This window comes from Carcharhinus amblyrhynchos, chromosome 4 (assembly GCF_965287045.1).
Source record: "Carcharhinus amblyrhynchos chromosome 4, sCarAmb.v2.hapA, whole genome shotgun sequence".
NCBI classification, from domain to species: Eukaryota; Metazoa; Chordata; class Chondrichthyes; order Carcharhiniformes; family Carcharhinidae; genus Carcharhinus; species Carcharhinus amblyrhynchos.
Window position 1 is genome coordinate 114,393,349 of NC_137327.1, and position 18,682 is coordinate 114,412,030.

The 18,682-nt window shown below is 43.5% G+C and overlaps 1 protein-coding gene across 2 annotated transcripts in view; it reads right to left on the minus strand.

The window, feature by feature from the left end:
• Positions 1 to 5,175: 5,175 nt before the first annotated feature.
• Positions 5,176 to 18,682, minus strand: part of cysltr1 (cysteinyl leukotriene receptor 1) — a 37,165-nt gene continuing 23,658 nt past the window's right edge. For both annotated transcript variants that reach the window (XM_080187762.1, XM_080187761.1), the window contains exon 2: positions 5,176 to 9,782. In XM_080187762.1, coding sequence (XP_080043888.1) covers positions 8,639 to 9,745 — 1,107 coding nt within the window. In that variant the 5' untranslated portion in view covers positions 9,746 to 9,782 and the 3' untranslated portion in view covers positions 5,176 to 8,638. The remainder of the gene's footprint in view (positions 9,783 to 18,682) is intronic.

Sequence of the window (18,682 nt, forward strand, 5' to 3'; positions counted from 1 at the left end):
GTTGATGACTATTTCTTTCATTTTGCTGACGTTGAGGGAGAGATTATTGTCGTCACACCAATTCATCAGATTCTCTGTTTCTTTTCTGTACCCCATCTCATCATTGTCTGAGATCCAACCCACTACAGTGGTATCATCAGCAAACTTGAAAATTGAGTTGGAGGGGAATTTGACCACACAGTCATAGGTGTATAAGGAGTATAGTAGGGGGCTGAGAACACAGCCTTGTGGGACACTGCTGTTGAGGATGAACGTGGAGGAGGTGTTGTTGTCTATCCTTACTGATTGTAGTCTGTGAATTTGAAGGTTCAGGATCCAGTCATAGAGGGAGGAGCCAAACCCAGGCCATGGAGTTTGGAGATGAGTTTTATAGGAATAATGATACTGAAGGCTGAGCTGTAGTCATTAAATGGGAGTCTGATATAAGTGTCTTTGTTATCAGGTATTCCAGGATTGAGTGTAAGGCCAGGGAGCTTGCATCCGCTGTGGACCTATTGCAGTGATAGGCAAACTGTAATGGATTCAGGCAACCCGTGAGGCTGGAACTGATTCGTGCCATGGCTAGCCTTTCAAATCATAATGATGGATGTCAGAGCCACCGGCCGATAGTCATTAAGCTGCCTGGTTTTACTTTGGTACAGGGATGATGGTTGTCTTCTTGTTGCAGGTAGGGACCTCAGATTGTTGTAAAGAGAGGTTAGAAATATCTGCGAATACCCCCGCCAGCTGATCCATGCAGGATCTGAGTGCTTGTCTGGGTACCCCATCCAGGCCAGTCGCTTTCCATGGGTTGACTTTCAAGAAGGCTGATCTGATGTCTGCGATAGTGACCTTGGATACCGGTTCAGCCGAGGATTTGGGAGCTGGAGGCTTGCTCTCACTGACCTCTTGCTCAAAACTGGGATAGAATACATTGAGCTCATGGGAGAGGGGGGCATTGATGCTGGCGATTCTACATGCCTTCATCTTATAGCCTGTTAAATCTTGCAGGCTTTGACATAGTCGGTGGGAGTTGGTGTGGCTAACCTGGAACTCTCTTGGCATCTTTGATGGTTAGAACATAGATTCTTTATATACTTCAGTGTTACCTGATTTGGAAGTCACAGACCTGGGCTTTAACAAGCAGTGGATATCCCTGTTCATCCATGGTTTCCGGTTGGAAAATGCACTACTTTCCTTCCTAGCACACAGTCTTGCTAATGAAGTCTGTTACTCTCTCAAATTACAATGCATTCAAAAATACAAGGTAGGAATTTCTTCTACATATTACTGCTCCTTGTGGCACAGCTCAGGCTTAGTGTCCTTTTGCTGGAATGATCTACCCTGCCATCCACTTGCAGCATGTCACTCCGTTAGCCTCCTTCATTTAAGGATACACCTCACATATCAAAATCCAGAGAACTTAGGTGCAGATTGCAATAAACAAAGCTTAGGAATCCTCAAGGCTACTTGACTCTCAACTTGCTACTAGCATTGGCTCCACAAAAATTTTATGTTGTTGTTCAACTCAGAGCACTTCAATCAATTTACGTTGAGTTGTACTGTTATGCGGAGTGAAAAGAGTAGAATTCTATCTCAGCTCAACCACTTCAAGTCTCATTAATAAGCCATGTTAGTTGCTCAGTCATTAACAATGGACTGAAGTGCATAAGCATGGCCAAATTGCAGTGGATGATTAACAAGCGAGCTTGGCTCATAAAGTTGAAAAGATTGAAATAAGCAAATGATCACAGCAAAAGGTAACTCAGATATTCTGATGAGTGAAAGGACAATTGCGACACTAACCTAACCATTATATCATTATTGTCCAGGATGAACTAACCCTTTCCAATATATTGTGTGGTACGTGGTCAGGATATTAATACCAATAGAACTGTATAAGGTAACCACAACCTGGAAGAGAGTAACAAGGCTGTAATTCAGCTTAAGGTTTCAAATGGCATCATCAACCACAAAACTGAAACTCAAACCATTTGAAACTCCAGATCCCATGGATTAAGGCAACTCAGCTACAAAGTCAATCAACTTATTAGCATTTACTGTAGAAATGCTTCTGCAGAAATGGTATTCTGGGAAGGCTACCACCAGGTCTCTCGCTCTTACCTGTGTTCCTGTTGTGGGATCTGAGGTACTGCAGTGAGGTAATTATCATAGGGACGGGAAGAAGAGAACATCTCTCCAACTTGTGGTTGGAAGTGAGCAGGTGTGTGTTTCCTCCAACTTTGAGACACTGCACCAGGAGGATCCAGGACCTCAGGAGGGTGGAGGAGATGAGTGACAGAAACCATTCAGATGCCAAGCCACACACAGTGACTTCCCCATCATTCCCCTGCACAGCAGTTCTCAGAATGACACAGCTCCACTCATCCATCTCTTGCCCCAGGCACCCCACATCCCCATCAGATTTACCCTCACCCTTGTCCTCCCATAATTATACCTCACATTTACCCTCCACAAATTCTGTCCCTCCCTGTTCTACACACAGCCGTTTCTAACACATACAGCACTTTGCTTTCTCTTTGCTGGAGAAGACAGTGTTCGACTTGGCGAGAGGCAGAGGCTGGGGTGGGGACTGGGGGAGAGATGGGGACTTGGGTGATGTTAGTCCTGAATTGATGGGCATTTTGTTGGCCCCTAGCAATGGGTCCCCACCATGTCCACTGTAAAGGAGGCCTTGTTCCAGAGGCTGCAGATGTCAGCCACAAATGGCAGTGAAAACCTGAGCCTCAGATGCTCTCACATGTCAAAAAAGTTGATCCTCTGCCTTAGACTCTGTGTTGGGAGCCTTGCCTTGGAACCGAGTCCATGTCCATCGTCCCTGTCTTGAAGATAAGTTGAAGACAGGGCAGCTACGACTTGTAATAAGTCTTCAGAGGCAGTAGTCCCTTCACCAAAATCCCTTTATTTACAAACTCTAACAGCACTACACAGAATGCTCGCAGTTAGCAATTGATCTCTAGGGGTGTTAGAGGAACTGACACTCCCAGCTAAGTACAAGGCAAAAACTTAATCAGGAAGTTCATATTCCAATAGACCAACCTGAATGAAGTCATTACATGACTGGTGTTGCTTCTGCTGCTGATGTTCATGTCAGTGTTGGTGTTACTGCTCTCCTTTTTTCTCATCGGAGATGCAAGGTAGAGCTGTGTGAGCTGCCATGGTGAAAGTTGATGGTAAGGAAGCAGTATTGAAGGTGAGAGAAGTGCAAGACAGATTAAACAACTATCTATCGCCTGTCATATGGTGAAAGCACTCTCTGAGAAGGGGTACTGTGAGCAACAGCAAAGAAACCCTCTCCCCTGAACATGATCTTTGTTCCCTGACCTTAAGCCTTACTTCCTGGACAGACATAATCCCACCTTGATCATGACTCCCAGCTCCCCACAATTTCCGGCAGTGGTCTTGAGTTGTTACCCTTCTTGTCTATGAGCTTATAGCCTTTTAATCACTGTCTGGTAGGAAACCTGATGAAAACAATCATCTTTCAATTAATGTCAGCTCCAGCAAGTTTCCCATTGACAAGTTCTTTTCTGTCCCTTCCCTCCTCTTCTCCCTCTGAATATCAGGGCCAATATGTGCTTAAAATGAATTAGTCCGAGGGATAAACATTGAGCAGGACACTGGGGAGAATTCCTCTTACTGTTCTTCAAATAAGTACTACAGAATCGATTCTGTCCAATTGAGAAGGTAAGCAGAACCTACTCTGCTGAAAGACAGCATTCTTTCAAAATTGCACAGAAGTGTGTCAGCCTAGATATTGTGTTGATGTCACTGGAATGGGTCATGAACCTTTCACCACCTGATTCAGAGGTGAGAGGTCCACCACTGAGCCACAGTTGCCATTTTGCATCAATGTAGTGACTGGTGCGAAGTAGAGGGCCAAATTCACCGATCTCAGCCTTGGCTGGGATTTTCTGGTCCCACTGCTGTGAATGGGGATTTGGCTGAGCACCAAATTCTCTGTTCTCGCTGACGTAGAAAACCGGCCAGAATGTGAGTTTCTAGAAAATGCGACAGGTGTCGCATTTTGATGGTAAATATTCATCATGGAGTTCGGTTACGAGTGGTGTGCCTCAGGGATCTGTTTTGGGGCCACTGCTGTTTGTAATTTTTATTAATGATCTGGATGAGGGTATAGTTGGGTGGATTAGTAAGTTTGCTGATGACACCAAAGTCGGAGGTGTGGTAGATTGTGAGGAAGGGTGTCATAGTTTGCAGGGTGACTTAGAAAGGTTACAGAGCTGGGCCGCGAGGTGGCGGATGGAGTTTAATGTGGAGAAGTGTGAGGTAATTCATTTCGGTAGGAATAACAGATGTGTCGAGTATAGGGCTAACGGGAGGACTTTGAATAGTGTGGAGGAGCAGAGGGATCTAGGTGTATGTGTACATAGATCCCTGAAAGTTGGGAATCAAGTAGATAAGGTTGTTAAGAAGGCATACGGTGTCTTGGCGTTTATTGGTAGGGGGATTGAATTTAGGAGTCGCAGTGTCATGATGCAACTGTACACAACTCTGGTGCGGCCGCACTTGGAGTATTGTGTGCAGTTCTGGTCCCCACATTACAGGAAGGATGTAGAGGCTTTGGAGAGGGTACAGAGGAGGTTTACCAGGATGTTGCCTGGTATGGAGGGGAGATCCTATGAGGAGAGACTGAGAGATTTGGGGTTGTTTTCGCTGGAAAGAAGGCGGCTAAGAGGGGACCTTATTGAAACATATAAGATGATTAGAGGTTTAGACAGGGTGGATAGTGATAGCCTTTTTCCTAGGATGGAGAAAGCTAGCACGAGGGGGCACGGCTTTAAATTAAGGGGGGGTAGTTATAGGACTGATGTCAGGGGTAGGTTCTTTACCCAGAGGGTGGTGAGGGACTGGAATGCCCTGCCAGCTGCAGTTGTAAATGCGCCTAGTTTGGGGGCGTTTAAGAGATCTGTGGATAGGTTTATGGACGAAATGGGATTGGTTTAGATTAGTGGGTTAGTGTTGTTTTTTTTTAAAAGCTGGTCAGCGCAACATCGTGGGCCGAAGGGCCTGTTCTGCGCTGTAATGTTCTATGTTCTATGTGTCCCACCTGGATAAGGATAAGGTCAGTCATACTGACCAAACCAAACAGCACACACCAATCACCCAGATCACCTCTCAGTCAGGAGAAGTTGCAGTGTAAAGAAGACCCAGATATCCAGAAAAAAATCCATTTATTGTTTTTCTGCTGAACAAAGCTGACTCTAAAATAAGATGCATGGTGAAATTGCTTCTTGTTTCATTATAACAAATTGTGCACATATAAGGCTATTTACAAAATATAAACTTAGAACATTCTGACATCGTCAGTCAACATAAAATTATGATCCGTGTTCCTCAATACTATTGCACCAATCAAATAACACCAAATTCGCTCACACAAACAGAAATACATACTACACATTCTGATGCGTTGAATTTATAATGAGTGCAAAGTGGTGTTATAGAATAAAGAATCATGACACATGTTCTTTCACAAAGGAACCTGCTGTGCAATTCTTCCTTTTAATCTTTAGTTTTCCTAACCACTTCTCCCTTTTATCTCAAAATTACTTTTCTCTGCAATGTTTACATCATATACCTTCATGCAGAGTTATCACAACATGGGATTCAGGGTGACATTTTGTGCGGAGGGGGACGAAGGCAGAATTGATTAATGCTTCCTGTGGTGACTCACCCAACATGGTCAAATCCCCGATCTTTTTGGATCTTTCTCCTAAATCAAAGGCATCCACATCCAGAAACGTGAAGGGCAATTTTAACTTAACTTTCTGGGTGAGCAAGTTGACAGGTCAGTTGGACCTCCCAATATTAATCACCATCGCATATGTCACACCCAATCTCATCAGCTTTTCAGTGAGATGGGTGAGTGGACATAATAAGACTGCTGTCTGATTGTTGACCATGCCTTAACATATAAAACCACGTTTGCTGCTGATTCTCTGGATCCATACAGTTTTGCGATTAATACAACTGAGAAGAATAGCAAGCCTCATACTGGCTAACTATTCTACGTGTAAATGTGTCAGCTTTTTACTATTAATTCGGGTTTGGCTGCTGCATCAATTTAAGTCAGTGTCTGATTCATTTGTATAAATGATAGGATAAGCTTACCTACAGATCTCGGTGTTTCAGTTGGGGTTTATTTACCAATGGTGTAACAGTGCTGGGAATAATTATCTTGAAAGCTCTGGGTCCAGATAATTTTTATGAGATAAACCCACGAGGAAGAAGTCTGAATGCAAATCGGACTATCTTGCCTAGCTGCAAGGATTGAAATACAAGTGTTTGTGGGACCCAGCTTGGAGACCATGGCAATGAGATATGGCAAGTTTGTAAACCCATTGTCAGCACCTAATTCTCTCATTTACAAAGAAATACATGAATTTATAAGAACAGAAAATTTTGATGAACTTAGCAGGTCTGGCTGCATCGAGAGGGAATCTCTTTTCTGCCAGGATCTTCTATTCCTGTCAATGGCCCCAACCCCTGCTACGGGTTTCTCAGTTGCGTGGGGTGCAGTCAATAGGAAATCCCATTGACGGTGATAGAAGTAGAAGGACGAGTAGATCCTGTGATCGGCGCACCACCTCACGCAACGAGAAAGGTGCTGTAGGGAGGCCAGAAAATCCCTCCCAATGTTTAGACTCCATATGGCCCTTCTCCACAGCTGAAGAGGGGTAGAGATGTGATAGATTATATGGTTGGAGAGAGAACAGAGGAGGTGGAGCAGGATAGGACAGGGATGGGTGGGAACTAAGGGGAGATTGACAATGCTGTCATGGATACAAGACAAAGGGAGCGTTAATGGTAGCACTAGGGACTAAAGAAGGTGTTGGTAATGATATAAAGATAAGAAAGTAGAACGTGTTAAAGGGTTTAACCTGACTGATTTTGCATTTGCTCGTGTGAATAAATACCTAATTGACAGCTTGCCAGTGTACCCTATGTTAACATGGGAATTATGTTCAAAGTTATATTGGTCATTTATGCAAGTTCTGCCATGACTAACAAAAGGATGAGCAATTTAGTTTACATTCCCTGTAGACCTTTAGAAAATTGCCGGACAGATGCCTGAGAGGGGCACTCAGTCTGAGTTATAGATGGGAGGTTTGGAGTTGCCAAGATGACTTGTACTAATGAGCTACCTTGGTCTTCTGGATCTTTGCTTGATTTCCTTCAGGCTTTGGTGTTTCTCTGACAATGGATACCGGTTGCTTTGCCAAGAGACTGGACAAGAGAGGGGAGTGTTAGTGACATATCCAGACAACACCAAGTCTGGATGGGGTGGCTTGATGAATCGTGTGATCTTTTCCACTCCATTCATGTTAATAGAACTCCACTAATTTGAAAAGGAAATATTCCTAGGCCCTTACATAACAATAAGAAAATAAAACAGCACCTCCAAAGGAGCAAGTCATCTACATTAGTATTGCACTATATTTATTATACAAAAAGTTTGCAGAATATTCCAACAAATCCCTCCTGCAAACCCCACACTATCTTATTTATTCTCTCTACCCCCCCACCCAAACTCTTGGCTTTGGAAAATTTAATTTAGGTATGCAATGATCTGCATAACTTCTCAATAAAATTTGACACATGGAAGGTCACTTAAACAACCAGTACATTTTTCCTGTGTCATTTGGCAATTGCTTCATTGCTTTGTTTCCAGATGGAAAAAAACTGTCATATACGTCATGGCAAAATCATAAGCTTATCACTTTATTTTGTATTTCAACAAAAAGGGCTGAGTATTTGAAAAATCAGGCCCCCTTCTTCTGGCAACAATGATTTCCTTTTCAACTTGGGAAGCTGGTGTTCTTAATATTCATCTACTTGCTGATTAAACTTGATGAGACCGCATGGGACCTTAATCTTCAAGTTGGCTGCCTGCTGTCCAAAGGAGATAAGCCATCCTTTATAATGAACCCTATCACCTTGAATCTCATACAGCCAAGTAGGGTGCTCCTTGGGTTCTTTATCAAGGGTTTAATCAACGATTCTGGTAACTGGTCCACCATTTTGAGGAGAAAACAACTCCTTTATGTTTTTGTTTGAAGGGTTGTTAATCTTAATTCTGTACTCTCCAGTCCCAGCTCAACATCCCAGTCAAGCAGAAATCTCTCAGCTTGACTGGGATGTTGAGCTTTAAAGAATTGGATTCTATCCCCTCTCAATCTGTCTCCAAAGAAAGAATGAAAGTTGAAGCGGTGGGCCATTGAGCACGTTGGCCTATTCGATCTCTAAGCCATGGAATCATTAACATCAACTCTTTTGAACCAAATCAAAGTCCATTGCCAAGTGACTGCCCTAATATACCTAATTGGTAATCTACATATAAAATATACGCCTCAAATTTTTCATACACACTCTACATACACATGTGTGTGTAAACCAAGAAGGATTCTTTTTCTTGGAGACAGTGCCTCTTTAAAAAATTAAGAACCTTTTGAAGAATGAAGTGAGTTATAACAAAGTCTTAAACAAATTACAGTTACTCCATAATCATGAAGTGGTCTTCACATTTGGTTTCTACACATTGAATCTCAAGCTATTTTGGTTCATATTTCCTTTGTGCAACAGTATCCTGGCAAAAGATATTTCACATTTAAAAGGCTCAGTCCTTTTCTGTGTGCCTTGCCGTTTCGTTGCTGTTGCTTCCACTTATCTGGGCAGGGCTGAAAGGGTCTTCATCAGATTTATCGGGTTCAATCCGAATTAAGGAGCGCTTCTTCTTTTGCGACAGTTGATTGCTCGAGAGAGACGACTTTCTGGTGAAGGAACTTGTGAGCCTTCGTCTGAAATTCTCTCCTGAGAAGAAATACAAGAGTGGATCGAAGCAGGTATTGGCCGCTGCCAGGCAGAGTGTGATCACTACTGACTTCTGCATGGAAACAATGTCGTCGCAGCTCGTGTCGTTCTGCTGCAGGAAATGCAGGTGTAATGTACGCTGGATGTGATAAGGCATAAAGCTGATCAGGAAAGCAGCCAGCACAATTATGATCAGATGCACTGCTCTTTGACGTGATGCTTTCTTCTTGTGAATGGCGGCAGTGCTTTTCATTAATGTCCTTATAATAAATGTGTAACAAACAAGAATGATGAGGAATGGCAGGATGAAACCTAAAACCAGTGAAACATAGTTCATAATCAAAAGACTTTTCAGACTGCTTTTAGTCTTATTATTTGGAGGTTCAAAGCACTTTGTTTTATTGCCATACACATGAGAGCCTGAAAGCAGGAATGGGCTGCTGGCAACAGTGACAAAAATCCAAATCGCAACACAGACTATCTTGGCCTTCTTCACATTGACTATTTTCATATTTTTTACAGGGAACACAATGGCCAGGAAACGAGTGAAACTCATTGCGGTCATGAAGAAAATGCTGCAGTACAGATTGACGTACAGAGAGTAGGAGCTGATTCTGCACAAGATGTCCCCAAAAATCCATCTGCCTTTGGAAGCGTAGTAGACCACACGCAAAGGCAAGGTGAAGACACATAGCATGTCTGACACTGCCAGGTTGAGCATGTAGACATTGAAGGCTGTTCTCTGTTTGAATGTTTTCACAAGTACGAACAGAGCGAATGCATTTCCTGACAGGCCCACGACAAAGACAAGAGAGTATACCGTGGAATAGACCTGATTTCGAAAATCATCAATCGGTGGACACGAGTGGTTCCTTGTGAAGGGAGTTTGGCTTAATGTTATTCCTCCAGACATTTTAGAAGACTTTGTTGGAAGGAAATGTCTTCAGAATCTACACAGGACAAAAAAAAGAAAAGCAATTAATGCAATGGAATCTGCACCACAACTGTGCATTTACCTTAACGGTTAGCAGGACCTTGCAATTTGTATTTGTACTTAGCAGGTCCTTGCAAGTTGCAATTTGTTCGTAGAATCCCTACAGTGCAGAAGGAGGCCATTTGCCCCATCACGCCTGCACCAACAACAATCCCACCCAGGCCCTAACCCTGTAACCCCACGCATTTACCCTGTGAATCCCCCTGACACTAAGGGGCAATTTAGCATGGCCAATCCACCTAACCAGCACATCTTTGGAGTGTGAGAGGAAACTGGAGCACCTGGAGGAAACCCATGCAGACATGAGGAGAACATGCAAACTCCACACTAACAGGCACCTGAGGTTGGAATTGAACCTGGGTCCCTGACGCTGTGAGGCAACGCTGTGCTACCAGGCCGCCTACGCTACTGATTATAAATATGCTGAAACAATTAGGTGCTGCTGTAAGACATGCAGTGGGGTAGATTTGCTGGAGTAGTTTTAAACACACACATGCATGTTTCAAGTTAATTAGGCAACGAGCCTCACTGTTTCGTACTCCACAATTTCGTTAAGCCGTTTATATATACTACACCATGACCTTCCATTCCGATATTGATTCAGGATAGAACCTGAATCTGGGTGAGAAATGCCTGACTGAGGAAATGGTTAAAATTAATCTGATCAACCAACCTGAGTCAGTCAGCCAGCAGGGTGTATACACAGCATGGTAAGGAATCAATTTATAAGAGGCACAGGCTTGTGGGCGGCATGGTAGCACAGTGGTTAGCACTGCTGCTTCATAGCTCTAGGGACCTGGGTTCGATTCCTGGCTCGGGTCACGGTCTGTGTGGAGTTTGCACATTCTCCTTGTGTGTGTGTTTTCTCTGGGTGCTCTGGTTTCCTCCCACAGTCCAAAGATGTGTGGGTTAGGTTGATGGGCCATGCTAAAATTGTCCCTTAGTGTCCTGAGATGTGTAGGTTAGAAGGATTAGTGGGTAAAATATGTAGAGATATGGGGGTAGGGCCTGGGTAGGATTGTGGTCTGTGCAGACTCGATGGGCCAAATGGCCTCTTTCTGTACTGTAGGGGTTCTATGTTAAAAAGAATGGCTATTACCGTGCAAGGATTAGGTGAATTAAAACAATCTCGTTATGTTTTTGCAAGTCTGCTATTTTAGGTGATGGCACTTTGTTGGTTTATGCATGAAAGCTTTTCAATTTAACCACCTGATAACTATCAGTCATCACACCTCTAACCACAATTTTCCTGTGATGCGTAATTCAACTATTATGATCAAGAAATCTTCTTTCCAGTTTGTGCAATCTTGGATGATGTTTGTTGGCAGGCTTTTCAATCTGTGAGCCCCTAGGCCGGTTCTACAACGTCTACACACTCACTCAGCATGGTCAGGATAAGGATGAGGGAAGCGAGCTATCGGGGAGTTCATGTCACGTTGTGGCAGCTCCATTTTACTCTTCATTCAACAAGGATAGGCTTTGTTCCTGCAGCATCTGCATGATTCAGTTGCATGCCATCAATACAATGAACCATTAAGGCTGGCAATGACCACTGTTAAAAACGATGTTCACCATTTTAAGAAGGTGACGGTGTAGTGGTAAGATTGCTAGACTAGTAAGGCAGAGGCCTAGGCTCATCACTGGGCTAATGGGTTCAAATCACACCACAAGCAACTCGTGGAATCTGAATATAAAAAAAACTCAGTGATAGTGACCGTGAAATTAATGCCATTAAAAACCCATCTGATTCACTTCAGGGATGCAGCTTTCTGCCCACCTTGCCTGAGTTATGTGTAGCTCTGGACCCACAAAAATGTGGTTAATTTTTAACTCCCCCCACCATGTCACTCAATTGTATCAAACTGGTACAGGATAAGCTTAAAAAAATGGAATCCAGGTGCATCCAGGCACTGGGTATGACAATGGCATGCCCAGCTCTGTCAACCTTACTATGTGAGGATTTGTGTCAAAATTGGGTGGGATTTCCCCATCGGGGAAGCAGGTTGAGGAAGCAGCTCATTATCAACTTCTCACGGGTAAATACAGATGGGCAATCAATGCTAATCTAGCCAGCGATGCCCACATTCTGTACGTGAATAGAATGTCTTCCACCACCACCAAAGTACAGTGGCAGAAGTGTGTACCATCTACAAGATGCATTGCAACTACTCACCATGGCTCCTTTGAAACCTAAATTTTCTAAATCCACAAATCCACAAGGGAACATCACCACCTGGAAGTTCCCCTCCAAGTTTCTCACCACACTGACATAGAAATATATCACCGTTCCTGCACTGGCACTGGGTCATAAAACCTGGAACACTTTTCTTAACAGGAATGGGAGGGCAGGTATCTACACCACATAGAATCTCTATAGCGCAGAAGGGGGCCATTTGGCTCATTGAACCTGTACTGACAACAATCTCAACCTATCCACGTAATCCCACGTATTTACCCCGCTAATCCCCCTGCCACTAAGGGGCAATTTAGCATGACCAATCAACCTAGCCTGCACATCTTTGGACTGTGGGAGGAAACCAGAGCATCCGGAGGAATCCTACGCAGACACGGGAAGAACGTGCAGACTCCACACAGACAGTGACCCGAGGCTGGAATTGAACACTGGTCCCTGGCATTGTGAGGCAGCAGTGCTAACCATTGTGCCACCGTGCTGCTCCATAGACTACAGCGATTCAAGGAGGCAGCTTATGACAACTTCTCAAGGGCAATTAGAGATGAGCAATAAACTGTGATCTTGATTTGGAGAGGGAACTTAATTCAAGCCTGCTTGTGAAAGGTCTTCCTGAGGTTGTTTGTCAGGAAGCCGGACCTGCCTTGAATCTCTCGAGGACAACACAGTTCACCCCAATGCCTGAAAACTGATTTTGGCTTCCCACCGAGTTAAGTTCCCCCGCCCACCAAGCTTTCCACTGGACCGGAAGGTTCCACCCATAATATCACAACATTATCGGGCCTCTAATCTTCATACTAAAATGCAAAGCTCAGCAATGTTGAACTTCAGCCATCAATTATATCCCCATTTGGCAAGATAATTAATGCCTTTGTGTATATTATCATTTCATCCTTTGCAATAACTACTCCTAATTTGTTGCCATCTGCAAATATTAAAATTTCCTGTTCTAAATTGTCAACATAATTAGTGAAGAAATTGGGCCCAGTACCAATCTGCTCTCAGTCTGAGATGCTATCTTTAACTATTGCTTTCTGTTTTCTGTTTGCTATCTCTTCTGTTCCTTGTTCTCTCACTCGGCAACTCATATCCATCACGCCGCTCCATGCACCCTTATCTCCCCTGCATCTCATAATCCCCATGCCCTCTCATAATCCTCATTCCACACTATCCACCTCATACCCCTCCGTGCCCCCTCTACATCCCATGTATTTTCCATAGTCTGTCAACCAGTATCTTTGAAAAAACTTCTAACAATTGAATAGAGCTCTCACATTCAAATACACTTCATACTAAAAAAAACTCTCCTTCATAAAATTTAAATGTTTTTAATTAGCAGGAATTCAAACCTAAAATTAACAGCATCACTGCTAGCTGAGTACTAATTAGGATTAATTTAGCTAGAAGTTAATTAATAATTTATTATTTCTTATGCATTATTGTGTTACATGTATTTCATATAAAGTTTAATGCTGGTTTTCATTAGTTAGTCTATTTTGTCCCCTTAGATGCCTTTAGGGTGGGGTCTTGTAGTGCAATGGGTAGCATCCCTTCCTGCTTCTGAGCCAGAATCTTTGGGCTCAAGTACCATCCTAGGACTTGATCATCCTGGAAGAAGCATTCATAATAACATCGAGGGCTGAAGGGCCTGTACTGTGCTGTACTGTTCTATGTTCTATGTATGTTCTATAATGTGGCCAAACAGCATCACAGGCCAAGAAGATTGATTGTCAATCTGTAAATCCCTCCAATACTCCTATAGTAAACAGTAAGAGCAGGAGTGTTTCCTGGTCAGATATGCTGATCCAGAGTATTTCTCTTTAAGCCTCTGGTGACCTGTTCCAGGAAAAACTAGTCATGGAAACAGATGTAAGTATGTGCTTTGTCTGCTTCATGTAACACTAGGCTTGGGAGAGTTCAAAATCTGCTCTGTATTTAGGTTATGTAGCTTCTCCGTTTACCTAAGTGATATAATGACATTAATCACTTCCTGAAGGCAGGTCTGACACAAACTGTTACCACTTCCACCATAGCTAGGGCAAGGGGACAGGCCCTGAATCCACCCCAGCCAGAATAGTTGGTGCCAGTGTGATCCAGACCGGCTGCCTAGCCATCTGGCCCCTCAAAGCGTTGGAGCTGCAGTGGCAATATGCCACGTTTGCAAACATATTGCAGCCTGGAACTGTGTGCATGATAGTTGAGGCTCCAATTTCATTTCATCATGTGGTTGACCAGGAAATGCTCCAGCTTTTACCACGTGCAGCTGACAGTTTTGGGGAGCATTTACGAGATGGTACACAAACTGTTTGGCCATGGTACAAACTCACTTTGCTTGGCCAACAAGTCCTGGAGTGGTACTTGAAGCCAGAACTTCTGGCTTAGAGGCAAGAATGTAGCATTCAGTATACCACAAGACCTCCTCCACATTCATAATAGTGAACATAAATGATCATTTAAAACTTGGTTTAGATTTCTCCAGCCCTGCTACCAAACACTCTGTGCTAATCATGATTTTTTTTCCCCTTTTTTTCCCTTTGTCTGGTATTTGCTGTTGCTCTCAGTTTTCCCTCTTCAATCCATTGTTTTTCTTTTCCCCCTTCTCTAATTTTTAAAAAATATTCATTAATGGGATGTGGGTGTCACTGACTGGATTGACCAGCACGTATTGGTTTTGAGAAGGTGGTGATGAGCTGCCTTCTTGAACTGCTGCAGTCCGTGTGGTGTAGGTACATCCACAATGCTGTTAGGAAGGGTTTTCCAGGATTTTGACCCAGCAATAGTGAAGCAGTATTGTATTTCCAAGTCGGGATGGTGTGTTATTTGGAGGGGAACTTGCAAGTGGTGTTGTTTCCATTGTATCTTCTGCCCTTGTCCTTCTAGGTGTTATGGGTCTTGGGTTTGGAAGGTGCTGTCAAAGGAACCTGGATGAGTTGCTGCCTTGCATTTTGTAGGTGGGACACACTCTGGCATTGTGCATCTGTGGTAAAGGGAGTGAATGTTTAACATGGTGGATGGGATGCCAATCAAGGGGGCTGCTTTCTCCTTTTATCAGTTGTTGATACTAGGGGTCCCCAGAATTTCATCCGATGCTTTCTGCTTTCTCTCCTCTTAAACTGTTGGTGCTGAGTGTTCCTACACTTCCTCTGCTTGTTCTTCCTCGATCTTTAAACTGTTACAGTATAAATTTACCTTTAGATTAGTCTGGTTATGTATAATCTGAATCACTGTTACTGACCGGGTTATCATTAGTTATACATTATAGACATATCAGGCAGAATTTTCCCAAAAATATCCAAGTGCCATAACAGCATGAAAGTCTGTGCTTTATGTATTCATGCTGATATGCTTTGAGTAGTGTTTAACTGTAAAATGGTTTGTTGATCATGACAAAGCATAAACTTCATCAGAGCATTACATGGTAAAGCTACTCAATGCAAATTATGATTTCAAAAAAAGTCTTGGCCGCTGTTCAATAAAACCCGATTATTATTTTGAAGGAATTTACATACTTGTCACTATAAGCCTTGGTAATACCATTCTTGCCTGACTCAGAATGTTTCATTTTCACTTCAGAGACTTGAGCACATAATTGAGCAGTAATGACGGGGTCCTGCAATGTTGGAGGTGCTATTTGTGGATGACTTGTCAAAGTCTCACCTCTTTTCGCAGCTGGAAGGAAAAGCTCCGTGGATACTATTTTGCAGAACAGTGGAATTCTCCCTGATGCCCTGGTCAATATTTATCCCTCAACTAAAATTGCTACCATTGATTACTTTGGCTGCCAAATGCACCAACAAATAATACATTCAGTTCCCTCATCCAAATCATTAATATATAATGTGAACAGTTGGGGTTCTAGCACAGATCCCTGAAATACCGCACTAGTCACTGCTTGCCAATTGGGAAAAAAAAATTTGTTCCAACTCTTTGCTTCCTTTCTATCCTATGGGCGTCTCGGTGGCACAGTGGTTAGTACTGCTGCCTCTGTGTTCAATTCCTGGCTTGGTTCACTGTCTGCGTGGAGTTTGCATGTTCTCCCCATGTCTGAGTGGGTTTCCACCCACAATCTGAGAGATATGCTGGTTAGATATATTGATCCGAACAGGCACTGAAGTGTGGCAACTTCTCAGTAACTTCGTTGCAGTATTAATCATAAAACCCTACAGTGCAGAAAGAGGCCCTTCAAGTCTGCATCAACCAGAATCCCACCCAGGCCCTACCCCGTATCCCTACATATTATACCCACTAATCCCTCTAACCTATGCATCCCAGGACACTAAGTGGCATTTTGTTAGCATGGCCAATCAACCTAACCTGCACATCTTTGGACTGTGGGAGGAAACTGGAGCATCCATTGGAGGATGACGAATGTTGTCCCATTGTTTAAGAAGGGGAACAGAGACTTCCCCGGGAATTATAGACCGGTGAGTCTTACTTATGTTGTGGGTAAGGTTTTAGAAAAAATTATTAGGGACAGGATTTATAGTTATTTGGAGAGTAATGAATTGATTGGAGATAGTCAGCATGGTTTTGTGGAGGGTAGGTCGTGCCTTACTAACCTTATTGAGTTTTTTGAGAAAGTGACCAAAGAGGTGGATGGGGGTAAGGCAGTTGACGTGGTATATATGGACTTTAGTAAGGCGTTTGATAAGGTTCACCATGGAAGGCTTCTGCAGAAAATGCAGATGTATGGGATTGAGGGTGACTTAGGTAATTGGATCAGGAATTGGCTGGCGGATAAGAGACAGAGGGTGGTGGTTGATGGTAAGTATTCGTCATGGAATTCAGTTATGAGTGGTGTGCCTCAGGGATCTGTTTTGGGGCCACTGCTGTTTGTAATTTTTATAAATGATCTGGATGAGGGTATAGTTGGGTGGATTAGTGAATTTGCTGATGACACCAAAGTCGGAGGTGTGGTAGATAGTGAGGAAGGGTGTCTTAGTTTACAGGGGGACTTGGACAAGTTGCAGAGCTGGGCCGAGAGGTGGCGGATGGAGTTTAATGTGGAAAAGTGTGAGGTAATTCACTTTGGCAGGAATAACAGATGTGTGGAGTATAAGGCTAACGGTAGGACTCTGAATAGTGTGGATGAACAGAGGGATCTAGGTGTATGTGTACATAGATCCCTGAAAGTTGGGAATCAAGTAGATAGGGTTGTTATGAAGGCATACGGTGTCTTGGCGTTTATTGGTAGGGGGATTGAATTTAGGAGCCGCAGCGTCATGTTGCAACTGTACAAGACTCTGGTGCGGTTGCACTTGGAGTATTGTGTGCAGTTCTGGTCCCCACATTATAGGAAGGATGTGGAGGCTTTGGAGAGGGTGCAGAGGAGGTTTATCAGGATGTTGCCTGGTATGGAGGGGAGGTCCTATGAGGAGAGACTGAGGGATTTGAGGTTGTTTTCATTAGAAAGAAGGCGGCTAAGAGGGGACCTTATTGAAACATATAAGATGATTAGAGGTTTAGATAGGGTGGACAGTGATAGCCTTTTTCCTCGGATGGAGAAAGCTAGCACGAGGGGGCATAGCTTTAAATTAAGGGGTGGTAGTTATAGGACGGATGTCAGGGGTAGGTTCTTTACCCAGAGGGTGGTGAGGGATTGGAATGCCCTGCCTGCTGCAGTTGTAAATGCACCTAGTTTGGGGGCGTTTAAGAGATCCGTGGATAGGTTTATGGATGGAAAGGGTTTGGTTTAGGTTAGAGGGTCATTGCTTTTTAACTGGTCGGCGCAACATCGTGGGCCGAAGGGCCTGTTCTGCGCTGTAATGTTCTATGTTCTATGTTCATCCGGAGGAAACCCACGCAGACACAAGGAGAATGTGCAAACTCCACACAGACAGTGACCTGAGCCGGGAATCAAACCCAGGACCCTGGAGCTGTGAAGCAGCAGTGCTAACCACTGTTCTACCATGCCGCCCCATGTAATGTAAGCCTTGTGACAAATAAATAAATTTTACTTTTTCCTGTCTGCTAACCAGCTTTCTATCCATCTCAAGATACTATTCGCAATACCAAGCACTTTAACTTTACATAGCAATCTGCTTTGCAAGACCTTGTCGAATGCCTTCCAAAAGTCTAAATAGACCACATTCTCTGATTCTCCCTGGGCAATTCCACTTGTTACATCCACAAAAAAGCACAGTAGGTTTTTCAAGCATGAGTTTCCTTTTGTAAATCCATGCTGACTTTGTCTGATTATACCACTGTCTTCTAAATGCTGAGTTATGAAACCCTTAATAATGGACTCAAGCAATATCCCTGCTACTAACGTAAGGCTCACTGGTCTATAGTTCCCTGTTTTCTCTCTACCTCCCTTTTTGAATAGCAGGCTTACATTAGCTACCCTCCAATACGTAGGAACCATGCCAGAGTCCAAAGAATTTTGGAAAAAGACCACCATTGGATCTGCTCTTTCTGGGGCCACCTCCTTCAGTATTCTGGGATGAAAGCAGGCTTTGAGGCCCTCTCTGCCTTCCTGGCCACAGAATAACATACGGAGGCCCAGCAACTGCAACCATTTTTGAACTTAAAAAAATTGTAAGTTGAAGAGATGACGCCTTAAGATGGCAACACCCTCTCACTCTGTCTCTTCTACTTGAAAAGGCAGCTGGTTCTTCAATGATGGAGAGCCTCCTATTGCGTTTCTCACATTGACAGCACATATT